This window comes from Numida meleagris, chromosome Z (assembly GCF_002078875.1).
Source record: "Numida meleagris isolate 19003 breed g44 Domestic line chromosome Z, NumMel1.0, whole genome shotgun sequence".
NCBI classification, from domain to species: Eukaryota; Metazoa; Chordata; class Aves; order Galliformes; family Numididae; genus Numida; species Numida meleagris.
In genome coordinates this window covers 36,399,188-36,422,043 of record NC_034438.1, presented here as the reverse complement: position 1 = coordinate 36,422,043, position 22,856 = coordinate 36,399,188, and the positions used below count along the sequence as shown (strand labels likewise).

The following is a 22,856-nucleotide window of genomic DNA, read 5'->3' as shown; positions in this document are numbered from 1 at the left end:
TTTTTCCGTGAAATCTGCAAAAGCTGTTATGTTTACTCCTCAGTGTGATTATTATGTACGTGAGAACATTTTATGTTTCACATCAAACATTTAGCAGTTGGGTATGTACAGGACAACAACTAACACTTAGGAGAGAGTGATAATACTGCGTGCTGGATTTCCATGCACGGAAGACAAAGTCCTTGTATGGAGAGGGGAACTGAACTTATATGTGAAAATTAAAACTTGTAAGTGAAAATTACATCCCTCTAAAGCTCCAAAATAGTCTTGGACATGGAGCCAGAGATTTAAAGCTGAAAAGAAGTAGCATATTGAGATCCAGTTTGGGGAGTGAAGGTGATGTGAAAATTAACCTTCCTAACAGAAAACAAATCTACTGAAGTTGTACCCTAAGGAACGTCTTTACCTACCTTTCTGAAATCACAGCTTAAGCAATGCTAGATAGAAACAGATGATATACCAAGGAGGCAAGGGATGGTAAGATGTAGTTTTGTAGAATGATCCAATCCTCCAGCCCAACTCCCAAAGCTACATCCAAAATACTATAAAGCGATGAACACAGGCTAAACAGAACTACAGAATACTTACAGTATTAGTTACTGTGAGCACCCTTATCACATAGATAAAGCAGATATTTTCTCATTTTTTTTCAAATATCTTGCTCTTCAAGATCAAGCATGGATACTTTTTTTGCAGAAGTTTTTGGTGAAATCTTTTACTTACACAGTGAAGAGTGGGTTAAAGTCCATTGTCAGGAAAACTATTTGGTTTTGTAAGTAGTTTCTATGGTGAAATCCTTTCCAACAACAAAAGAAGACAAATATCTAATGAAGATCTTACAGTCTGAAAAAAAAAAAAAATACTAGGTAACTCCTTAAATTGTGAAAGTACTTTCATTTAAAGTGAGTTATGATCCTGAGATGAACAGTCCTGTGAAGTACTTCCATTGATTACAGTCCAGTCAGCCTGGCTATAGAGTAAGGAGGACATTTAGCTTCAGGCAGCATCCTGATCACAAGAATGAAAAAGAATATCAAAGGTAATTAGGTTTAGTCATTTCCTTCTAAATCACTGTTATTTGTGGTACAGAAATGAAACTGAATTTAGATTAAGGTATTTACAATGTATTTTTTTAATTACTATTCTTGAAAGGGAATAAAAAAATTTTTGCACATATTGACGACAGAAAGAATTAAGCAGGTGACAAGCCTCTCAGTGCCAAATGCTGTACTCAAAAGCTGCTCTCATCTTTAATCCTAGCTTAAAATTTATTTATAGGTATTTCTCCCTTGCTTCCATCTGTTTTCTCCTTCTCTGTATGTGTGAAAGAGTGCTTCTCTCTATCTCTCATGCCCAGTACAATCAAACAGTGTCATATTTCAGTGGTGCCTTCCTCAAACTCTCCTATACAGTAGCACTAGAATTTGTGTGAGTTTGATTTCTGGCCAGAACTTGTATGCTTCAGCTTTCTTATTACATAGATAAGGTTAATTTCTTATTACATTTATCTTGCATGAAAACCAATGCTATCATTCCAACTTCAGTAATTTTTCACTCATCTCCCACCTTACATTTCAGATTGCTTGAAAGCTGTAATAAGTTTGGCTGAAATAGAGTTAATTTTTTTTCATAGTAGGTGGTATGGTGCTATATTTTGGAACTGTGACCAAAACAGTGTTGATAACACAGAGGAACTTTTACTTACGGAGAGTCTCTTTCTTCTCTGTGTCTCACACTGCTATCTCAGCAAGGAGGGTAGGAAGCACAAGAACCTGGGGGGACACCACCAGAACAGCTGACCCAAACATACTAAAGTGATATTCCATATCATATGATGTCTTGCTCAGCAATAAAAACTGAACGAAGCAGGGAGGGGAAATGTTCATTGTTACAGCATCTGTCTTCTCAAGTAACCATTTCATGTGATGAAGCCCTGCATTCCTGGCAAAGCTTAAACATCAGCTTAGTAGTGCTTAATTCTTAAACATCAAGAGCAGTGAATTAATTTTCTTTTTGCTTTGCCTGCACATCCTTGCTTTGCCTGTTACATTGTATTTATCTCAACCCACAAGTTTTCTCACTTTTACCCCTCTGATTCTCAACCCATGACACTATGTAGTATGGCTCCATGACGCTTAGCTGCCTACTGGATTTAACCCGCATCAGAAGCTAGTAACTGTATAGGAACATATTAATCTGCTGTTTCTTTGGCTCATACTGCTGACAAAAATGTGGCTGACTGTTGTGACTGTGGCAGAAAGGATGAGAGAAAACAGTCCCATATTTGTTATATTGTGATTATTCTCATTAATCTCTAATAGATTACAAAAAGTTCTGCTTCTTTTTCGTTATTGAGGAAAATCTTCCTATATGATTCTCTAGGAAAGTGAAAATAATTAAGGAGGGAAAGTATCAGTGGGACAAGAGATTTACTGCTGAATGTAGTCTGCTTGAGGAAGGTGATGAAATCTTGTAGTAGAGCCCTGAGAGACAAAAGTGTTCTCCCTAGGAAATTTGTTTAACAGTGACAAACTGTGTTTCTGTCTCAAAAAAAATTATTTACTTTTACCACACATAATGAAGAAAAAATTATAAATTACAAGAATGATATAAGAAGAAAGCAAAGTCTTTTTACTCTGCTAAAGCATTAAAAACAAAAATTAGAAGTCTGTTGGCATTGGGGCTTACCATTTGGGCCAGAAGTTTATTTGATTTTAAACTACACAGTCTGTGTGGTAGAGCTGCAGTCATTACAGCATACACTGATGCATGAAGGTAAAATAGTAATCTGGGATGATCTACAAAAGATGGAGTAGTGACTGGTATTTTAAACAGCTGCTCTCTTGTGCTGTATTTCAGTGTTCTCTAGTCACCTACAATAGATAGATTCTACTCAGAAAAGAAAAGCATTTAGTCAAGAATTAAGGTAATTCACTTCCTTTCTAGTTTGTTTACCAGGAAGGCATTTAGCAATACTCAGAAGACTTCTTTATGAAAGAACAGTGTATTGACCCTTGATATGAGTGTTATTACTCCTTCTAGAAGAGAAGATTAGATAAGGACATTTTATCCTTAGAAAACACAATCCCTGTTCAAGATAAATTTCCTAGAATCATAGAATCATAGAATGGCCTGGGTTGAAAAGGACCTTAAGGATCATCTAGTTTCAACGCCCTTGCTGAGTGCAGGGTTGCCAACCACTAGACCAGGCCTCCCAGAGCCACATCCAGCCTGGCCTTGAATGCCTCTAGGAAGAGGGCATTCACAACCTCCTTGGGCAACACGTTCCAGTGAACAATCTGCAGCATGAAAATGTTGCATTTGCTTCACTAGATGCATACAACTTCAATCAGTCCATGTTACTTTCAGTATTTACTTTGCCAGCATCATAATTCTTGTTGGCATCCATTACCTCTGGAAGGTGTCCCTAAGCCAAGTTTTTAAGGATTTTAAGCTTTTTAGTTTGATGTTGACAAGCAGTGAGCAAATATGAATAGTGCAACCTATAGCTATATATTAGCATACTTTGTAATGACATGACTTCAGTTGCTGAACTTATATGCCCTTATATTTTCATTTCTCTGTATGTGTTCCAATTGTTTCCTGAAAAGCCTATCTTTTATACTTAAGATTCAGAATCAGATACTTCCTTCCTTCCTAGCATAGGAGTTTATGTCTAGCTGTTCTTTACACACAAGAGCTGGCAAACACATGTCTTTTTCAAAAGAAGTTGTGAGACTGGCACAGGAAAAAAAAAACCAACAACAAACAACAACAACCATAAACATAAAAAAAAAACCCAACCCTGAATACTTCCTCTTAGTATTTCATTACCAACAACTACTTCTCTTGTTTTTTTCCAGAAGCATGGATAGAAGGTGTTACTCCTTCAAGCTCTTGTGTTCCTGATGTTTTAGTAAGAAGTGATCCTGAACCTAAACCACAGGCCATCATTCACTCATCTGCTCCTCTACCAGGCAGCATTATGAATCTTTCAGAAGAGATACAAGAAAATCTTTCTTGTGGGATTGAAACTGTTACGACTGAAGAAACACCTGAGCAGAGTGAGCAGCGCTTTGATCCTTAGGCATTCAGATTGAGAATGTACTGTTTTCCACTAAAGAGCAGACTGGTACCCTATTGACACATAGTCTCAAAGCAGAAGCAGTAGAACTGAATAAGCATTAAAGTACATACTGCATCATCACTGTGAGAGTTCCTGTTATGATTCAGCATACAGGTGCTGGAACTTGTCCTCTAGATCCTCATGTACAAGAGATGCCTCTTGGCCTTATGCTCATTAAAATCAAAGCCAATAGGAGAGCAGAACTTTATTATCTGTTGTTTATCTGTAAATTCTACAAGGTGTGTAACCTGAGAGATTCTAAAAACTATCAAAAAATGCAGTTTCGGTTATTTAGAAATAATGTTTCTGCCTAGTTTGTGTCATACAGACTATGCCAGTTAAGATTAAATGTTTGCAAATAGCACTTATTATATTAACCATCTGACATGTTAAAAAAAGAAAGTGTTTTTGCTGAAGAATAAACAGCAACAAGAACAACTGAGGTTTCACTCTAAAAAAGGTAAATGTTATACTTTGATTCTAGTTATACAGTAAGAAATGAAAGACTTCTGATTTGAGGACTCTTATGTTCGAAAAGGGATTAAGCTGCCTGTTGCTGTATTGGTTTTAAATTTCTCTTAAAGATGGCACTGAATATAAAGAGAAATAATTGATAGAGATATCTAGTCAATGTCCTTTGAATCCGGCACAACAAAGTTGTGAAAACATATATTAAGTGGTTAAGTGGTTAAGCATCAGATATAGGCTGACATCTATCATCTGTGAGTTAACCTGAGGGAGTTTTGGATAAGCTTCTTCACTGTGGACTACTGTAGACCACAGCATAACTTTGCAGTCATTTCAACAGATGCTATAGCAAACTTCCATTTGCATTTTTTCCAGTAGAAAACAATGCTGCATGTCTGACTTCCATTAAGAGTTTCAAGATTAATCTTTTTCCTAGGTAGGAAGATAGAACCTAGAGTCTTTGATTGCAATCACTCATGCTCCCATATTTTTTTGCCAGAAGTAGGATTATGAAAAGTGGAGAGCTTTTTCAAGAATAGCTACGGTTTCAGGTATTCTCTCATGTGTTCCAGAGAAAGTCAAGTACAAATTTAAAAAATGTATATCCGAGATGACAAAGTCCTTTCAGAAGTAATTACTCTGTATATTTTAAAATGCATTCATTAATGACGGATTTCAGAAGATATAACCGTCTATATATGTAATGAGGTATATAGTGATGAGAATGATCAGTTCAACAAAAAAAAACTTGAGCTAAAGTAATAAACATGTTTATTTAGGTAAGTATTTTACATATCATCAAAACTGGGTTTTAGAAAACAAGACTTTTTATGATTGTGTAGAAATAAGGAAAAAGCTAGCCTCGCATCTAGATCTCCCCAGTGACCAAAAATCCTTAATTTCTGATAAATGTTTCGATCCATTTAAAGAGTCAGAAGACTTCTTCCAAATGCTGTTCTGAATTTTACCCCAGAATACTTGGAGAAGATGCTCAGGTTTTGTGGTTTTCATTTGGTTTTCCCTCAGCACTCATCAGCGAACCTGGGCCATATATCTCTTCTCCAATAATGGGATCCTCCCCACCGCCACACATTTAACTTCAATGATATTGGACAAAATCCAACATTTCAAATTTTGACAGAGATGAGAAGCAAGTCTGACAGACAGTCTTTAGTTTCAGTATACCTCTATTTCCAGGATCACATAGAACGTTTGAAACATCAGGCAAATATTACATCCTTGTTCTGCTTGTAGTTCTCTCAGTGATTCCCTGATCTCCCACACTTCGTTACCGCTTTTACTCATTCAGTACTCTGAAACTCTGTTGGTCCCAACAGAATTAGCACATACCATATTTTAATTTAATGATTTACTGAAGTGAACCTGAGAGTTGCAAAGATTTTCACTTGATTTTGTTATGTAAATTATTTATTTGTTTGATTGTTTTGCAGATGCGGAAGGAAAATTTTGGCTGCACAAACTTGGAACGAGTATAAACAAGTGGTCACAGCTGAATTCCCTGATTGAATTGGGTGAAAACAGAGCTCTAGAAAAAGGTATATTTCTATAACAATCATTAGTCTTTTTTTTCTGGAACACATACTACATTTACTGCTTTACATAAATGTTGAGGGTACTGGGTTTTTTTTTGTTATTTTTCTTTCATGTGAGCTCAGATTTCTGAATCCAACTACATAGCTTGAGTTTTTACAAGTCACTATTTTGAGTATGCTGCCTACACATTCTTTTGTCCTTACACATCTTTTAGTTAATTATTTTAATTAATTAAATTTTATGATACTCAAAGTAATTTTCTAGTAGGAAGTTAACTGCTGTGCTAAGTCAGTTAGAGGGGTCTGATCTGAAAACATGTAATTATATGTTTCTAATTTAAAAAAAAAATGAAAAGGGAGTTGTTTTTATCATACTCTGGCATAAACTGAATCTTTCTAAACAACTTTTAAAAAGTAGTTGTGAAGAAGGCATTGAAGTGTCCTACTCTTAGCTGTGATAAAAGCTAGTTTTATTAGGAGGTAGTACTTTTCTATGTTATTTTTTATCTAAGTTTTTGTTTGTAGCTTTAGTGTAAATCATTAGCATCAGAGTCATGGACAAGTAATTGTCAAACAAAATAACTAAGTGCAATAGTTTCCACTGGTCAAAGTCAGAGTTGTTAAAACTCTCCTCCCTAAGGTCCATTTCCTTTATTATCAGGCAAAATAAAATATTTTACAACTATACTTGATGTTCCAAGTTACTGTGCATTTCAGTTCTTGCTGATAGAAATTACTTACAGTTACTTACTTCCAGTTGATAATGTAATTTTTTGTTATAAAATAGATCATCCAAACACATCTGGAGTTTGTTCTGATCTTGACCACAAAGTTACTGAGCTGGAGGAGGGTAAAACCAACGAAGAATTGCCATATATCCCATACAAACTAGCTACATTATATATAACCAAGGTAAAATAAAAATAAAAGTAAAGAAAAATGAATGAATAAGTTACAATACAAAAACATTACTGACTGAAGAATGTTAATCTACTCATAGGATGTACTAGATGCATTGTTCCTTTCATAATAATTTTCATTATAGAAATCCAATTCACACTATGTTATTGCTCAATAGATTTTTTTTTCATTTTAGGAAGTCTGCACTTAAATTTTGAAAATTAATACAGAATTACTAATGTTAAAAAGGAAAATTATCCTAGTTAAAGTCAGATACTGAATTGCTCTATTTTGCCTCTACCAGGTAGGTGTCTAAATTTAAACAAACAAACAAACAAACAAAGTACTGCATCCCTTGAGGATGGAGAAAACCTTTGTCTTCACATGTCGTATTTCTCACCATCACCCTTGATTGTTAGAACTGGATTTTGACTTGCAGTACAAGGTCTTGTTTCAATTTCAACATTTCTGGTGTTAGCAGAAAACTCATTAGACTGATGCAGTTCTCTGTTTATTAATTGTTACTGGTTTTTTTCTGTCAGCATCAGTGAAGTAAGAATGAGAAGTCCAAGGGTAATCAAAAGGGACTTCAGGGCCTTGGGGCAACTCATTGAAGTATGAGGAGCACAAGTAATGTTTTCCTCTATTTTTCCAATAGCAGAGAACAGCACTGAAAGGAATAGGCAGACCTAGCTGATGGCTCTAAAGCTGGTGTCACCGGTAGAGTTTTGGGTTTCTTCACCATACAACGGTCTACACAACATCAGGCCTGCTGGAGGCTGTGGAGATGCACTTTTCTCAGAGTGAGAAAGGGATTTTAGTGCAGGAATTAGTAGGGATGATCATTAGAGCTTAAAACTAGGTTCAAAGAGGGCTATAGGATAAAACCTAAGCTACAGGACAACATGCCAACATTTGAGGGCCTACACTCTAGTGAGATCTTTCAGTATGCTTCACCAGGTGCTGGGTACAATGTAAAATGTCTGAAATGTTTCTACACCAGTGTACACAGCATGAGGAACAAGCAAGAGAAGCTAAAAGTTTAGGCTCAGTCCTAGATCTATGACACCAATGGCATAAGCAAACCCTGGTGGGAAGAGCCCTGTGAGTGGTATGTTGCAATGGACATTTCTGAGCTCTTTCAGCAGGGACAGGCAGGGCAGGTGAGGTGGGGAGTGTGGTGTACGTGTGGAAAGGGACAAGCTGTACAGAATTCATAGCTGGCAATGACACAATTGGGAGCCTCCAGGTAAGGATAAAGGGGCAAATAAAGCAGATGTCATTGTAGGAGTCTGCTATAGGCCACCCAACCAGGCACAGACTCTGAGCTTTGACAAAGTGGTCCTTCAAGTTAAACAACTCTCTTGGGTTTCCTGACCTTTCATTGTTCTAACCAATGGGATACCTCCTTGAAGAGGTCAGAGTTGGCTTTCCTGAAATCCAAAGTTCTAGTCCTGCTTATCTACCTTCCAGTTCTTCTCTCATATAAAGAACAACTCTACCACCTTGCTTCTCTGGTCTGTCTTTCCTAAAAAAGTACAGAGCAATCCATGGCAGCATTCTAGACATGCAAGCAGTCCCATCGTGTCCCAGTGATCACAATGAGATCACGGCCCTACAATCACACAGTGATCTCTAGTTCTTTGTATTTATTCCCCTTGCAGAGTGCTTTGGTGTACTGGCACTTTTTGGTCTTATTTAGTCAGCTGCTGTCAGAAGAATCTGCCTTGCATTAAAATGCAACCAAGAATATCTAGGAATAGCTCTAAATTTTTATACTTTACACACTCATGTTCATTATTGCTGTAATATCTGTCAGACTCACTCAAAATGCAACACGTATCAGCGTTACATAATTTTACATTGCACCTGCAAGACAAAGATGCAAAAAAAAAAAAACAAAAAACCAGGAGAAACTGGGATGGGAAATAGTGGAATTTTCCTTTTGTGACTACTGTGAAATAGAATGAATAAAACTGAGTCACTAAGGATCTTAAGGCAATTTTAAGCTTAAATGACTCATTTTTCAAATGGGAAAAAAAAAAACCATCACTTTGCCTGTCCTTTAATGCACATAACTGTTCTTGTCAATGAGAAATGACTATAGCGATTCTTAAAGTTATACCAACTTTTGAAAAAAATTTTAATTACCTTAATGGCATACAGAATGCAGCTGAGTGCTGCATGTTTGTGTTATCAAACTCCTAAATGCAAAAATGTAATCTCCACTGCCCGCTCTTCTTTTTTTATTATTATTAGCTTTTTTCCCAGTAATAAGTTTCACAATGCTGTTTTTCAAGAACTTAGAATAATTGTAATTACTGTCTTCTGTACTCAATTCAGATCACTACACTAGAAAAAGAGAAATTGAGGTGCAGTAAAGAAAATCCATTTCAAGTGAATAAATAAACATATGTTTATTAAAAAAAAACAAGACATAGTAGAATTGAACCTAATTGTTGGGTTGAATCTAGTTGTTGAAGCCTCAGTGTTTTTGTCTAGAGACCAGGTTATTTACAGGCTTTCAAGATCAGACTTGTCTCTGTACAGTTTATGTCATTTTGAGAAAATCAAAACTGTTTGATGATTCATTATAATTGGAGTTCAATTCTAGTGCTCTGAGTTCATCATTTCTTCCATTCTCTGCAGGTTGTAAAAGACATGCAGGAAACGAAATGCAAACATATGAAGATAATCAGACAACTGGAAAATATAAAAAAAGAAAACCAGGTAATTACTCTGGAGCATGACTATCATTGTGTCCTATCATTAGTCAAACAGATGAAATCATAGAATCATAGAATTATAGAATGGCTTGGGTTGGAAGGGACCCCAAGTATCATCAAGTTCCAGCCCCTGGCAGGGCCACCAAGCTCCAGATCTAGTACTAGACCAGGTTGCCCAGGGCCCCATCCAACCAGGTCTTGAACACCTCCAGGGACAGAGCGTCCACAGCCTCTCTGGGCAGCCTGTTCCAGCACCTCACCGCTCAGTCTGTGAAGAACTTCCCCCTGACATCCAGACTAACCCTTCCCTCCTTGAGCTTAAAACCATTCCCCCTTGTCCTATCACTATCTACCCTTGTAAAAAGTTGATTCCTCTCCTGTTTATAATCCCCTTTTAAATACTAGAAGGCTGCAATGAGGTCTCCTCACAGCCTTCTCTTCTCCAAGCTGAACAAGCCCAGCTCCCTCAGCCTGTCTTCATAGGGGAGGTGCTCCAGCCCTCTGATCATCTTCATGGTGCTCCTCTGGACCCTCTCCAATAGCTCCACATCTTTCCTCTACTGGGGGCCCCAGACCTGTATGCAGTACTCCAGCCAGGGCCTCACGAGGGCAGAGTAGAGAGGGACTACTGTTGCTGAGCTGTTTTCTATACTGCTTGTATCTTAAACTTCCCAGCTTTTATTTTCTTAGAAAAGTTAAATTTGTATAAAATTGCTTAGCCATGGCTAGAGAGAATTCATTAGGGTCTGCTCTCAGAAAAACTTATGGCTTCTGCAAAATAGGGAGAGAAAAGATAATTACCTGAGCAGGATTTTTTGCTGTAAGTCTACATCCTGTGAAGATACAAACCTCTTGTGATCAACACAAAAGATTTGCAGATAAAAAAAAGAATTGGAGAAGGAAACTGTTGTTTTCAACAACAGACTTCACAGCAGTTGTGTAAAATGTTCTCTTATTCATGTTTAGCTTTCCTGTTTTCACTCTTATTCATTTTCTCAATAATCCTTTCTAATATAGGAGCAGACTACAAACACTGTAAAACTATATGGTGATAAAATGAGGAGTCTGAAATCTCAATTAGAAGCTTACCGAGAACTGATGAACAAGAATAGCAAATACTGGCAAAATATCGCTAAGGTAAACAAGAAGTGCAATTTTAACAAGAGGATAAGAGCAACAGGAACATACAGGGGATGCAGAAAGAGATTGTAGAAGTCATGCTTTCTTTTTAGTGACAGTAAACTAAAGATACAGTTTGTGGAATTGCTACAAAACCATTGCTATCTCCATCTGGAGATGAGTAACACCTTACACAATATGTTTTCAGAACAGTTTTCATATCTTCAGTTCCATGATGAAAACTTGGTGTTAAGTTTTCCCATACTATTTTGCTTAGACACTTGAGAATTATTATGTTTTTATGAAAGAAACATGTAAAGATATTCACTGAATATTAAGGATATCTAATGTTTTTTTGGTGATGACCAGAAATTAAGGTTTATCCCATTCTTCTTTATATTCTACAATCAAGGAAAAATTTCTGCATGTCTCACAATTTAAGAAGTGTATTTAGAATCTGATCACATTTGCTTTGTAAATTGGTCAATTTCTATTTTTTATTTTTGTGAGAGATCCCCAGGGCTTAGCACACTAGTCCAAATGTTAAAATTTCTCAACTTGTGTGGAACAATAACAACAAATAAGCTATCAAATAAATAAATGAAGGCTGACTACATAAATTTTAATTATTTTGCCTTATCCTATTTCCTTCAGAGCCTGAGGGAAAGTAACAATCAACTAAGCCAAGAGAAGGAAGATCTTCTTCACCAAATGAAACAACAAACAGAGAAATGGGAAGAAAAAAAGGTGAAAACTGCTACTTTGTTTTCTCTGTGTGAAGTTAAATTGTGCTCTCATTTCCATTTCCAGTTCATGCTGTTCCCAACAATCTAAGGGTTCTGAAAACAACAGTTTGTCTTTAGACATGTACATCTAAATCAGCTAAGATTAAACTGCTAGGCACCTGTCTTATTTCAGGAAATCCAAGTACCTTGTGGGCCACTAGGAGCCAGTGAAGAAGACACACAGGTTGGGGTTTTTTTTGTCATACTATGTTATTTTTCCACTAAAAATAATGATTGGCATTTCTCTGTCTTTTTCACGTATCTTTTCAAGAATTGTAAAATCACAGCAGAGATTTTATTTATTTATTTAGCAAATACTTTCAAAAATATACAAAGTTTTCACCTATTACAGTATTCCAATGCAGCTGGTTGATCAAAGCAGCAAAAATAACTTGCATGCTGTTTCCCAGGAAAAAGGGGCACGATTAAAATTCTTCAGGTTTTGCAATATTTCTTTCTAATAATGCAATATCAGTTTACTAATGATTTGAGGTGGCTGCGGGTGCAGAAAAAGCTTGTAGAAAGCAGTAAGTTGTAAGAGCAAGTAGCTATAGTAGTGGGTTAAAACAATCATTTCCACTCTTCTTCTTACCATGGCTGAACTGTATTGCAGCCACATCGTCAGACGATTTAGTAATACTCAAACTTTGTTCTTATTGAATCATTGTCAGATGTTTCTGTTTATGACAGGAACAAAGGAACTTTAAAAAAAGAAAAAAGGCTTTGGGTAAAGTAAACAAATACATATTGCAAGAGCATAACACTCTCCCTTTTTTTTTTTCATTGTAATGATTCTTTTAAAGGTCGGGTTGGGAGAATAGGGGAGATGAGCTATTTCAGGCACATCCAACCTGTGGCCCCTGGGCCATGTGCAGCCTGATACAGGTCACACTGCAGCCACCCAATACCTCACACCATCCTGCTGGCAGCTCTGCCCCACAGAGTGGCCCAACCCAGCTCCAGGGAACAGGGAGGGCGCAGTGTAGTGCCAGCTCAAATACTGCAAATAAACTGGTTAAACATAGTCCTGTGAACAGTGAAAAACATGCAGCCATGCTTTCCATTTTGATGAAGGAATTTGAGGTATCAAGATTGAAAAAAAAATCAATTTCTTGGTTTACTTGCAACTCCATTTCCAGTAGACATAAATACATTACTTGAGCATTTTCACACAGAATGTATAGAGTTGTAATGAAAAATTTGATCATATCCCTTTATCAGACTTTTGTAAGACCTCTCTTACCAGAGAGAAATATCATTTGCTTTACAGTCATGCCTTATTCATTTTGTCACTTTTTGGCAGTATGAACGTTTGTGAACAATTGTTTTCAAGGATGAAGCATGGGAAGAGTAAAATTTCATCAGAAACCTCTACCAGATAATTTGAGAATTCACTGAGAATTGCAACCACTGCCAGACTGATGCATTAGTTTCACAAAAACACTAGTTTTATATATTTGTTACTCTGCTTTTAATGTGTTTTAATAAAAAATGCTAAAACTTACAAATAAGTTTTGTTACTTATGTATATGAACTATATTATGTATTTTTATAAGTGCTGCTCTGTAAGCAATGCTTTCTATTTTATTATGTTACCCCACAACATCAGAGGTGGATGTAGGTGGTATGGCAGTAGAGGCTGAAGCTTCCCACCAATGCAGACTCTTTTTCATTGCTAGTGAAAATGCATAGCTAATGATATTGACTATGTGGAAAAAAATGGTGCTTTGTAGCTGAGGATTTGCTCTAGGGCTATTTTGTTCTTTGTATTGGTAGTAGTTTCCATGGAAATAATTAGGAGGTATTAATTTTAGAGCAGCATTCATAGACGCAGCTGTAGTCAGTTTCTCTTCACTCAATGCAGCCCAGGCAAGCCAAAAGGTCGGACACCCATGACCTATTTAATCTGGGACGATCTTGAGGTTTTAACACTAGACATTAACCTGCAACTTAAAGTCAGTTCATTCCTTTACTAACATTTATCTTGCTACATTAACAAAACTATAGTGTTCAGTGTAGAAAGTATTTGTTTTTAGTTCTGAAAGCCAAAAAAAAGTTATGTTTTATTTAATGGTCGTGAAATGCTCAGTGTTATGCCCTTTTCAATGAAAGGTTATGTTTTTAAAGAATGAAATAGGCTGCTCAGGTTAATGTCAATAATTGTATGCCCAGAATGCTCTCAGGACTGAGCCCAAAATGCATCTTAACATAATTTAATTTATTCCTAGTTATATCAGAGTCCATTTTTTTCCCTAACATGAAATCTCTATCGTGGACTGTGAAGGGCTAATTTTTCATGCAGACACTGAAAAACCAAAGCCTTATAAATATTCCAGCCTGTATTCCTTCTGTAAATTTAGTTACATTTATCTGTGGAAATAACAGTTTCTAATGATTTTCCTTTTGTAAGGAAATTGTAAAATTTTGCCCAGTTTGGCCTTCCACTTTTTAGTGATATCTTGTCAGAATTGCTTTCCAATTAAATGCAAGGGTAAATTTCAGTTTTAGCTATTATATACTTCTCTTCTGCTGTTGAAGGCATTTCAAAATCACCATAAATCCTGAATTTCTAGTCACTGGAGAAAATAACTTTTTTTTTTTTCCCAATAGAATCTGTGACCATGGTCAAATTGTTGTCTGTTATTTTCTGAGGATATTATTACATACAATATATACAAGTTTTTCTGTAACTTTGAAATCACCAACTTTCTTTATATCAATTGTACTACTATAATGTGTATATTCAGGATCATGATGATAATCTGTTGAAGGAAGAAAAAGTCTCAAAGTCAGATTCAGCTTATGAAATAGAGTGCAGATTACTATAGCATTTCTGAGTGAAAAATAGGAAGGAGTATTTTTTTAACAATACAGCACCACCTTTTGATGAAATTTTGCATAGCATCAGTATTTAAAGTTAAGGTTTTTTCTCCTGTGTTTTATTATACATTTCAATATTAGCTGATTCCCAATTGACAAACAGTGAAGAATATAGTTTTTTACAAATTCTTTGTTATATACCAAGGAAATGTAGCATATTATATTTTAACAAAGAATAGCAAGTGATGAAGATACAATGTTCTAAGATTACAGGAACAAGGAACACCTTTTATGAAACTAGGTAGTACTATCAAGATCTGAAGCAAACTTTTCATGAGTGCTGACTTTGCATTGTGTGTGCAAAGTGTTTTGTTCTTCAAATTTTGGGGCAACTTACTCTGTAATTTTTATCTCTTCTTTAATTCTAGTAATGTGGACAAATAAAAGCAATGGGCATTTTGGTGCATTTTCTTGTGAAAATGGTAGAGTCTGAGAAGTCTCTGTTTTACTTTTCTGTTTTCTTTTATAGCAACAACCAATTACTGCTCATTTCTCTAGGATGTGACTATCAGTGGCAAATTTATTTCACTGTTATTAGCTATTACATGTATACTCATAAAGGAAATAGAAAAACTGATTTCCTTCTCTCCTCTTTTCTTGCCTTTCAGGTCTGGATTCTTGAAAATCTGTCTAAAAAAATCAGTCATCTTTACACCCAGCATACATTGAGTGAGTTTTGTATTTGGACATCAAATTTCTTGATCTTCCTATTTTCCCTCCTGTTTTTCTTATGCTGTGGTGTATACCAGCCTAAATCAGTATAAGCTTTTCCACTGCAATACTGTGTTTGCAATCAAATTATAGAAGAATGTTAGAGCTAGAAACGTCTATCATAACTCCAAATTTTATAGCATAACTGGCTTATTACAGTCAAGACTTTTGAGTAGACTTCTTTCAACATTAGAATAGAGTAACAGAATTCTTGATTATCATAATTCATTTCTGCATTACAAATTCTTGATTTCTAAATGGAGAAAAATTAGTACCCTTAGACAATACTGTAGCAAGTGCACAGTTGTAGAAATGCTCAACTTTTTCTTAACTACTTCTATTGTTTTCAATATAGCTTTGCAGGAATTTCACAGCATCGGTCTATATGTGGGAAGAGTGTCAGACCTCGTGAATTTCCAGATCAAAATTCTTCAGCAAAAATCTGAAAAGGCCGAAGTAGAAAAAGCTGATGTGCCCATTTTAAAATCATTGGCAGAACAAGTGAGTACAACAATGGAAATGAAACTGGTTGGTTTTAGAATTAGTCCTGCTGGCCACTCCTCTTTTAATGCAGCCCAGAACATGGTTGGCCTTCTGGGCTGCCAGCGCACACTCCCTACCAGCAGGGAGAGGGAGGTGGTGGTCCCCCTCCCCATCTGGAGCACTGCGTCCAGGCCTGGGGGCACAAGAAAAACGTGGAGCTCGTGGGGCGGGTCAAGAGGAGGGCCACCAAGATCAGAGGGCTGGAGCACCTCTCCTATGAGGAAAGGTTGAGAGAACTGGGCTTGTTTAGTTTGGAGAAGGGAAGGCTCTGGGGAGACATCGTTGTGGCCTTCCAGTACTTGAAGGGAGCGTATAAACAGGAGGGGGAACGATTGTTCACGAGGGTGGATAGCGATAGGGCAAGGGGGAATGGTTTTAAACTGAGACAGGGGAAATGTAGGTTAGATATTAGGAGGAAGTTTTTCACACAGAGGGTGGTGACACACTGGAATAGGTTGCCCAGGGAGGTTGTGGATGCCTCGTCCCTGGAGGTGTTCAAGGCCAGACTGGATGTGGCTCTGGGCAGCCTGGTCTAGTGGTTGGTGAGCCTGCACTCAGCAGGGGGGTTGAAACTCGATGATCTTTGAGGTCCTTTTCAACCCAGGCCATTCTATGATTCTATGATTCTATGATTCTATGATTCTATGATTCTATGATTCTATGATACTATGATTCTATGATTCCAGTTGTTTCAAAATATGTCAGACTGACTAACTCTAGAAGGCTGAAGGAAGTTAAAGGTCTAACTGACAATAAAAAATATGGGCAAATATACGTGTGGTTTGAGAATGATAAATTGGCGATGAATGATTAAAATACTGCAGTAAGAAAATGAAGTCTAATTCTTCTGGAACCAAATAGTGTGCTGCTGTATTCATTATAATGTTAGTAGAAATTCTACTACGAAAATCATTTGAAGATAATTCATACTAAAGAATTATAAAAAACTGAATTACTCAATCATTAATATCTTAGAAAATTCATTTTAAGGAAAAAGTATCTAGATCTTGGGTTAGCATTTAAGAGATATCTTTGTTGCCTGCCAGGTAGCTAATGAAGAGAAGTCTGACAGCTCAGTGGAAATGGGGCCTCTTTGCCAAGCACAGACCATGCTGCACAAGATACAGAAGTCATTACAGAAACAAGAAAGAGAAGTTTCTGAGCTCCTAGAAAGTGAAAGAAGATATAACAAAGCAACAAATCCTCAAATTACAGTCCTCGTATTCTTGAAAAATCTTGCTGAGAAGGTAGGAACTCAGTCACTATAAAAATGAAAAATGATTTGCTGAGTTTATGAAGAAGTTCAATTAGGAAAAATGTGTATTTTTGTTAATTATTATTAGAATTAAAAATTAGAAAATTTATTTTATAGGCATTGATTTAAAGACTAAGTTGAAACTTTCAGAATTATACATGGAATTAAAAAGCTCTAGGCTCTCACTAAAAATCAACCTACAGAAAACTGATTAGACCAACTAAATACTCATTATTTGGTATTATTTTAAAATATAAATTAGTGAAATTCAAAAATGGCATCATGGAAAAAATATGTTTTTCTTCTGGTTCTGATCTGAGCAGCATATATTGTAAACAGATGTATAAGTTTTGCAGATAATTTAATCTTTTTTTTATCTATGGTAGGTTCACACCATATACTGTGATGTCCCTGAGGCACAACAGTACATCGATCAGCTTGTCAGGAAGAACGAGGTTGAAAGGGCTGATTGGAAAGAAGCCTTTAATAATGCACAGGCTGACATTTTGTCCAATGAAGTATTTTACGGAAGTGAACCTATGGATGGCAAAAGGTATATAGGACTATTAATAAAGATAGAAATAATATTTAAAAAGTAATGAGCTGTTTCCATACAGACAAAATACATTTTAAAGAACTTTATTATAATTTTCATGAATGGATTTGACATTGAAAAAACAATCAAAGCATTCTATAGTTATATTAAAAAATAAATCACAGAGCTTAAAAACACCTGTTACAATGAGCAGGAAAGCAATTCAGCATATCTGTCTTATGCAAGATTTAACCAGAGTGTTATAAAATATGCTGAGATAAGCTTATTTGGCAAGCCTGTTATAATATCAACAACTTTTTTTTCTACATTTTACAGGATGTTTCTTCTTCATACTCTGGGTATTTACACCTTTCTTGTAGTTTTAATAATTAGTTCCTTACAAACTCTTCATTTTATTTTGAACAGTGACAGGACACAGCTCTCAACGAAGCTTTTCAGAAATCTTGGGAGAGCAAAGTCTGAATTAGAATCTGTTGAAACAGAGAAGATAGTTTTTGATTGTATCCAGACAGGTGAAATCCCCAGCTGGATTAAAAGGGATTGTCTGTATGTAGCTTTGACAGGTGAGAAATCCTTTTGTCAATTCAGAGAATGCTAATTATCCTCAGTCAACTTAATTTTTGATATAGGAAGACAGAATACGGCAGTAAAAGGCATTTAAATTCATGTTGCAGTAATGCCATAAAATATGCCATGAAACACCTACAGGTACAATCATTTTAATTAATGACTATATGAATTTATTAGACTGGGACTTTGTTTTCACATTTATTCCCCATTGCTCAAGTTTTCTTTGGTGTCTTAATCATTTCAAAATCAGGTGTACTGTGTACAATGTGTCTATCTATTTCTATGTGCGTTCAAGGTAGACAGATCCAGAAACCCCTCTAGTTTGACAGTCATGCATTGAACGCAACAGCAATTACAGAACTCAGAGAATTGTATCCACAACTGAAAAATCTTACAAAATATCCACTGCATGAATTTAACACATTGTGTTCTTTTGAGAAGGAATAATTTTCCAATATTTTGCTTTTTTTTTTTTTTATGATTCAACACACAATGTGATTTTGGTGATCTAGACAGGGAAAGAGGAAGGGCTATGATCACTATTCCATTTAAGAATCACTATTTCTAATTTAAGATATTTACTGTGATATGTATTTGTCATATACAACTGTATAATTACCGGAAATGCCCAGAAGACCATAAGGATGCATGCTCTGAGGAGACAAGTCACCATCTAGAGGAAATCATGCAAAAGTTTGAAATGGAAATGAAGGTAATATATCACAATATATTATATCATATGGTTTTAAATGATTAAAATGAAAAATGCTATCCTTTTCCGGGCTATTCTTAAGGGATTTGAGATTTTCTCTGGAGTATATCTTGAAGTACATCTGCAGACAAGTGATAACTCTTTGAATTGAGTTTTTTCCTGGTGACGTTGAATCGTAGAATCATAGAATCACAGAATTATAGAATTGTTTGAGTTGTAAGAGACACTTAAAATTATCTAGTCAAACTCCCCTGCAATGAACAGGGACATCTACATCTAGATAAGCTTGCTCAGAGCCTGGTCCAGCCCAACCTTGAATGTCTCCAAGGTCAAAATGTATGCAGGTTGCTCCAAAAGTAATGCCTCCTGTTTATTTCCATAGAAACTGCAACAGATACAAAAAGCACAATAGGTAGGAGAACATTGCCCATGCAGTCTCTATTTCATCAGCTCAAACAGATGGAAGTCAGAAGGAGCCAAATCCAGAGTATACTGTGGGTGAAGTAGGATAGTCCAGAAAAGACTGGCAATATGCTCCATGGTCTTCAAACTGATATGAGGCATTGCACTTTGTTGTAAGAGAAAGGTTTTCTTCTTCTCTGGCCTTACTCAGCAAGTTCAAGCCTTCAGCTTGTTCAGTGTCGCAGCGTAGAGGTAAGAGTTGATGATTTGTCTGGATTCCAGGAAATACAGAAAAATCACCCCTTTTTTATCTCAAGAGAGAGTGCACATCACTCTACCTGCTGAAGGCTGCATCTTGAACTTTTTCTTCCATGGAGAATTACAGTCATCACTTCTTAGATTGATTTTTTGATTCTGGCTTGTGGTGGTGAAAACACATCTCATCACCAGTAATGATGCAATCCAGAAAACTCAGAAAACCAGTGTCAGAGTGGTTCAGCAGGTCCTGACGAACTTGTTTCTGTTCCTATGTGAGCATTTGTGGGACTCACATGGGGCAAAGTTTTCAATATACCAACGTGGCCACCATTGTTTCACCATATTGAAGCTGATACCCAGCTTTGTACACATTTCCCTGGCTGTAATCCACCAATTCATGTGGATGAGTTGATGGAGATTCTCTTCATTTCATGGTAACAGCTGTGCATGGCCAACCCGAACATGCTTTGTCTTTCATGTCACTGTTGCCACTGCTGAAACTCACCACTCACCACCTCACTATGCTAAAATCCACTGTTTAGTCTCCATAAACATTCAGAAAGCACTGATGAATGTCAGTGGGTGCAATCTTTTCATCATGCAGGAATTCAATTCCACACGTTTGCTTCATGTGCACTTCCACATCAGACACCATTCTGTCAGATTGCCCCTCTGCTGCCATCTGTCACACAGTAACAAAATGTAACAGAATATCAGAATATCAACATCAAGATTTAACTTCTATTGCCATACCACCATCATCTGCTTCTGGTGTTGTGGGGTAACATAACAGCATAGGAGGCATTACTTTCAGAGCAGTACTCATACTTTAATGATACAACAGAAAATAGGGTGTAATAAGGGCTTTGATGTATTTTTGTAATTGGATATCAAACTGAACAACCCCAAAACCGCCATAAATTATTATCTCTTTTACATAGACATTAATACAAAAACAATCACGTTAAATAAATACACAAATTTTTCATTGTTAGGTGATGAACACAAACAGAAAAATATTTATTTTTGCAATTATTATGTCATTGATATTTTTAGGTGGTCAAGAAAACAATGGAACAGTAAAAAACATACCAACAATGGAACAAGTTTCCCTTTTTAAAGGGCAACACTGGATAGGCATCTTGGATAATAGAAGCACTTTCTGCAGCAGCTCTGTGATAGCAAATGAATTGGAAGAACTTCAAGCCCATGATTCACAAGTAACTTTTGTAGGAGTTTAAGTCTTTAGAAACTTCTACTCACTTTTAGAAATGTTTCGAAGACATCTTAAAAAACAAAACAACAAAACACACACTCACACACATGCACAAAGCCCCCCACTATTATATACTGAAAGAGTCTGACTGAACAAAAGAGCCTAGATGTTTTATTTAAACAGATACAGATCTGTTTGTAAGTGGATAGGATTCATCTCACTAAACTTTCAATGTCTAAAATTGTGCATCTAACACGTCTCTATAAGAATTCAGAGATGGCTCCAAACTGTATTTTTCCCCAGAGCATGAACAGCTCTGTTCCATGGAGAGAAGGCTTGAGGTGAACTGCTGTTTGGGAGTTAAAATATTAATAATAAGCTTGATCTGTCCAGATGAATGTGAGAAAACAACAAAACTTCTTTTTTTTTTTTTTATGGTTTTGGTGTTGGGCTTTTTTTTTTTTTTTTTTTTTTTTTTGTCCAATAAAAAGGTGTGCTCTTAGCTTCACTCATTGTAGTAGACCACCAGTCTGATACATATCACTTTTCTTTGTCTTTCCCTTTAAAGTAATTATGTAGTGAGAACACTGTTTTAATTCTGTACTTAATAAAATAAAGGGAATGAATCACAGTGGAGCACGCTGTATCTGACAGGTCATGTTATGGCACAGCTGTGAATTTTGTATATGGGCTGAGTTGAAAGCGTATACCAGCAGACTCTTTTTCAAATAGTTGCTTTTATGTATCAGTCACTCTAGCAATCAATAACACTATGGAAGAGTGCAAGATTTTTGGCTGGATTGCTAACCCTCAAGGGACACTACACAGGACTGTGCAGAGTTCAATTAAAAGGGAGACAGAAGAGATTCTTGAACACAAGGGGAAAAAAATCTATAGACCCTTTCTGTAGGCTTAAACCTAGAGTTTTCATAGAATCACAATCACAGAATCATAAAATGGCTTGGGTTGGAAAGGACGTCAGGGATCACCAGGTTCCAACCCCTACTAGATCAAGTACTAGACCAGGTTGCCCAGGCCCCATCCAGCCTGGCCTTGAACACCTCCAGGGATGGGGCACCCAGAATCTCTCTGGGCGACATGTTCCAGCACTTCACCACACTCAGTGAAAAATTTATCCCAACATCTAATCTAAATCTCCATCTCCCCTCTTTTAGTTTAAAACCATCCCCCCTTGTCCTATCACGCTTAGCTATTGGCTATTACATTACCCATGGAAAAAGCTGATTACTTCCTGTTTATAATTTCCCTTTAAATATTGGAAGGCTGTAAGGTTTCCCTTTAAATATTGGAAGGTCTCCCTGCAGCCTTCTCTTCCAGATTGAACAAGCCCAGTTCCCACAGCCTGTCTTTGTGGCCCTCGTCTGGAACCTCCCCAAAAGCTCAATATCTTTCCTGCGCTGGGGGTGCCAGACCTGGATGCAATACAGCTGGGGCCTTGTGAGGGCACAGTAGAGGGGTGTAATCACCTCCCTCACCATGCTGGCCACTCCTCTTCTGATGCAGCCCAAGATACCATTGGCCTTCCAGCCTGCAAGTGCACACTGCTGGCTCATCTTAAGTTTTTCATTTACCAGGACCCCCCCTTCTCAGAAGGGCTACTCTCAAGTTCTTCTCCCACTCTGTATACATACCTGGGATTAGCCCAACCCAAGTGCAACACTTTGCACTATGCTTTATTGAATCTCATTAGGTTCACATGGGCTCACCCTTCAAGTTTATCAAGGTCCTTCTGGATGGCATCCCTTCCTTCTGCTGTATCAACTGCACTTCTCATCTTGGTGTCATCAGCAAACTTGCTGAGAGTGCACTCGATCCTATCATCTATGTCATTCATAAAGAAGTTACTGAGTACAGCTCCCAAGACAAACCCCTGGAGAGCAATTGACCACAACCCACTGGCTGCAACTTTCCAACTAATTCCTTATCCACCAAATAGTAAATCCTTCAAATCCATATCTGGGGGGGGAGATTTAACAACAAAGAGCTCAACAGACTCTGGTAGATCTTATCTCTATGAGGCCTCCGGAGTCTGGAGACAGGGCTAAGGTGTAAACA

The 22,856-nt window shown here is 36.8% G+C and overlaps 1 protein-coding gene across 9 annotated transcripts in view; it reads left to right on the top strand.

Annotated features, from left to right (window-relative positions):
• Positions 1-22,856, top strand: part of LOC110389853 — a 48,940-nt gene that overhangs the window by 8,940 nt on the left and 17,144 nt on the right. For 4 of the 9 annotated variants that reach the window (XM_021380856.1, XM_021380853.1, XM_021380855.1 and 1 more), the window contains exons 3-15: positions 3,864-4,064; positions 6,046-6,150; positions 6,935-7,059; positions 9,697-9,777; positions 10,791-10,910; positions 11,547-11,639; positions 11,811-11,861; positions 15,166-15,226; positions 15,624-15,769; positions 16,858-17,058; positions 17,453-17,619; positions 18,028-18,185; positions 18,825-18,904. In XM_021380856.1, coding sequence (XP_021236531.1) covers positions 3,864-4,064; positions 6,046-6,150; positions 6,935-7,059; positions 9,697-9,777; positions 10,791-10,910; positions 11,547-11,639; positions 11,811-11,861; positions 15,166-15,226; positions 15,624-15,769; positions 16,858-17,058; positions 17,453-17,619; positions 18,028-18,185; positions 18,825-18,904 — 1,589 coding nt within the window. Of the gene's footprint in view, positions 1-3,863; positions 4,065-6,045; positions 6,151-6,934; positions 7,060-9,696; positions 9,778-10,790; positions 10,911-11,546; positions 11,640-11,810; positions 11,862-15,165; positions 15,227-15,623; positions 15,770-16,857; positions 17,059-17,452; positions 17,620-18,027; positions 18,186-18,824; positions 18,905-20,620; positions 22,842-22,856 lie in introns of those variants that run through there. The other 5 variants (XM_021380854.1, XM_021380852.1, XM_021380860.1 and 2 more) reach the window with 4 other exon arrangements.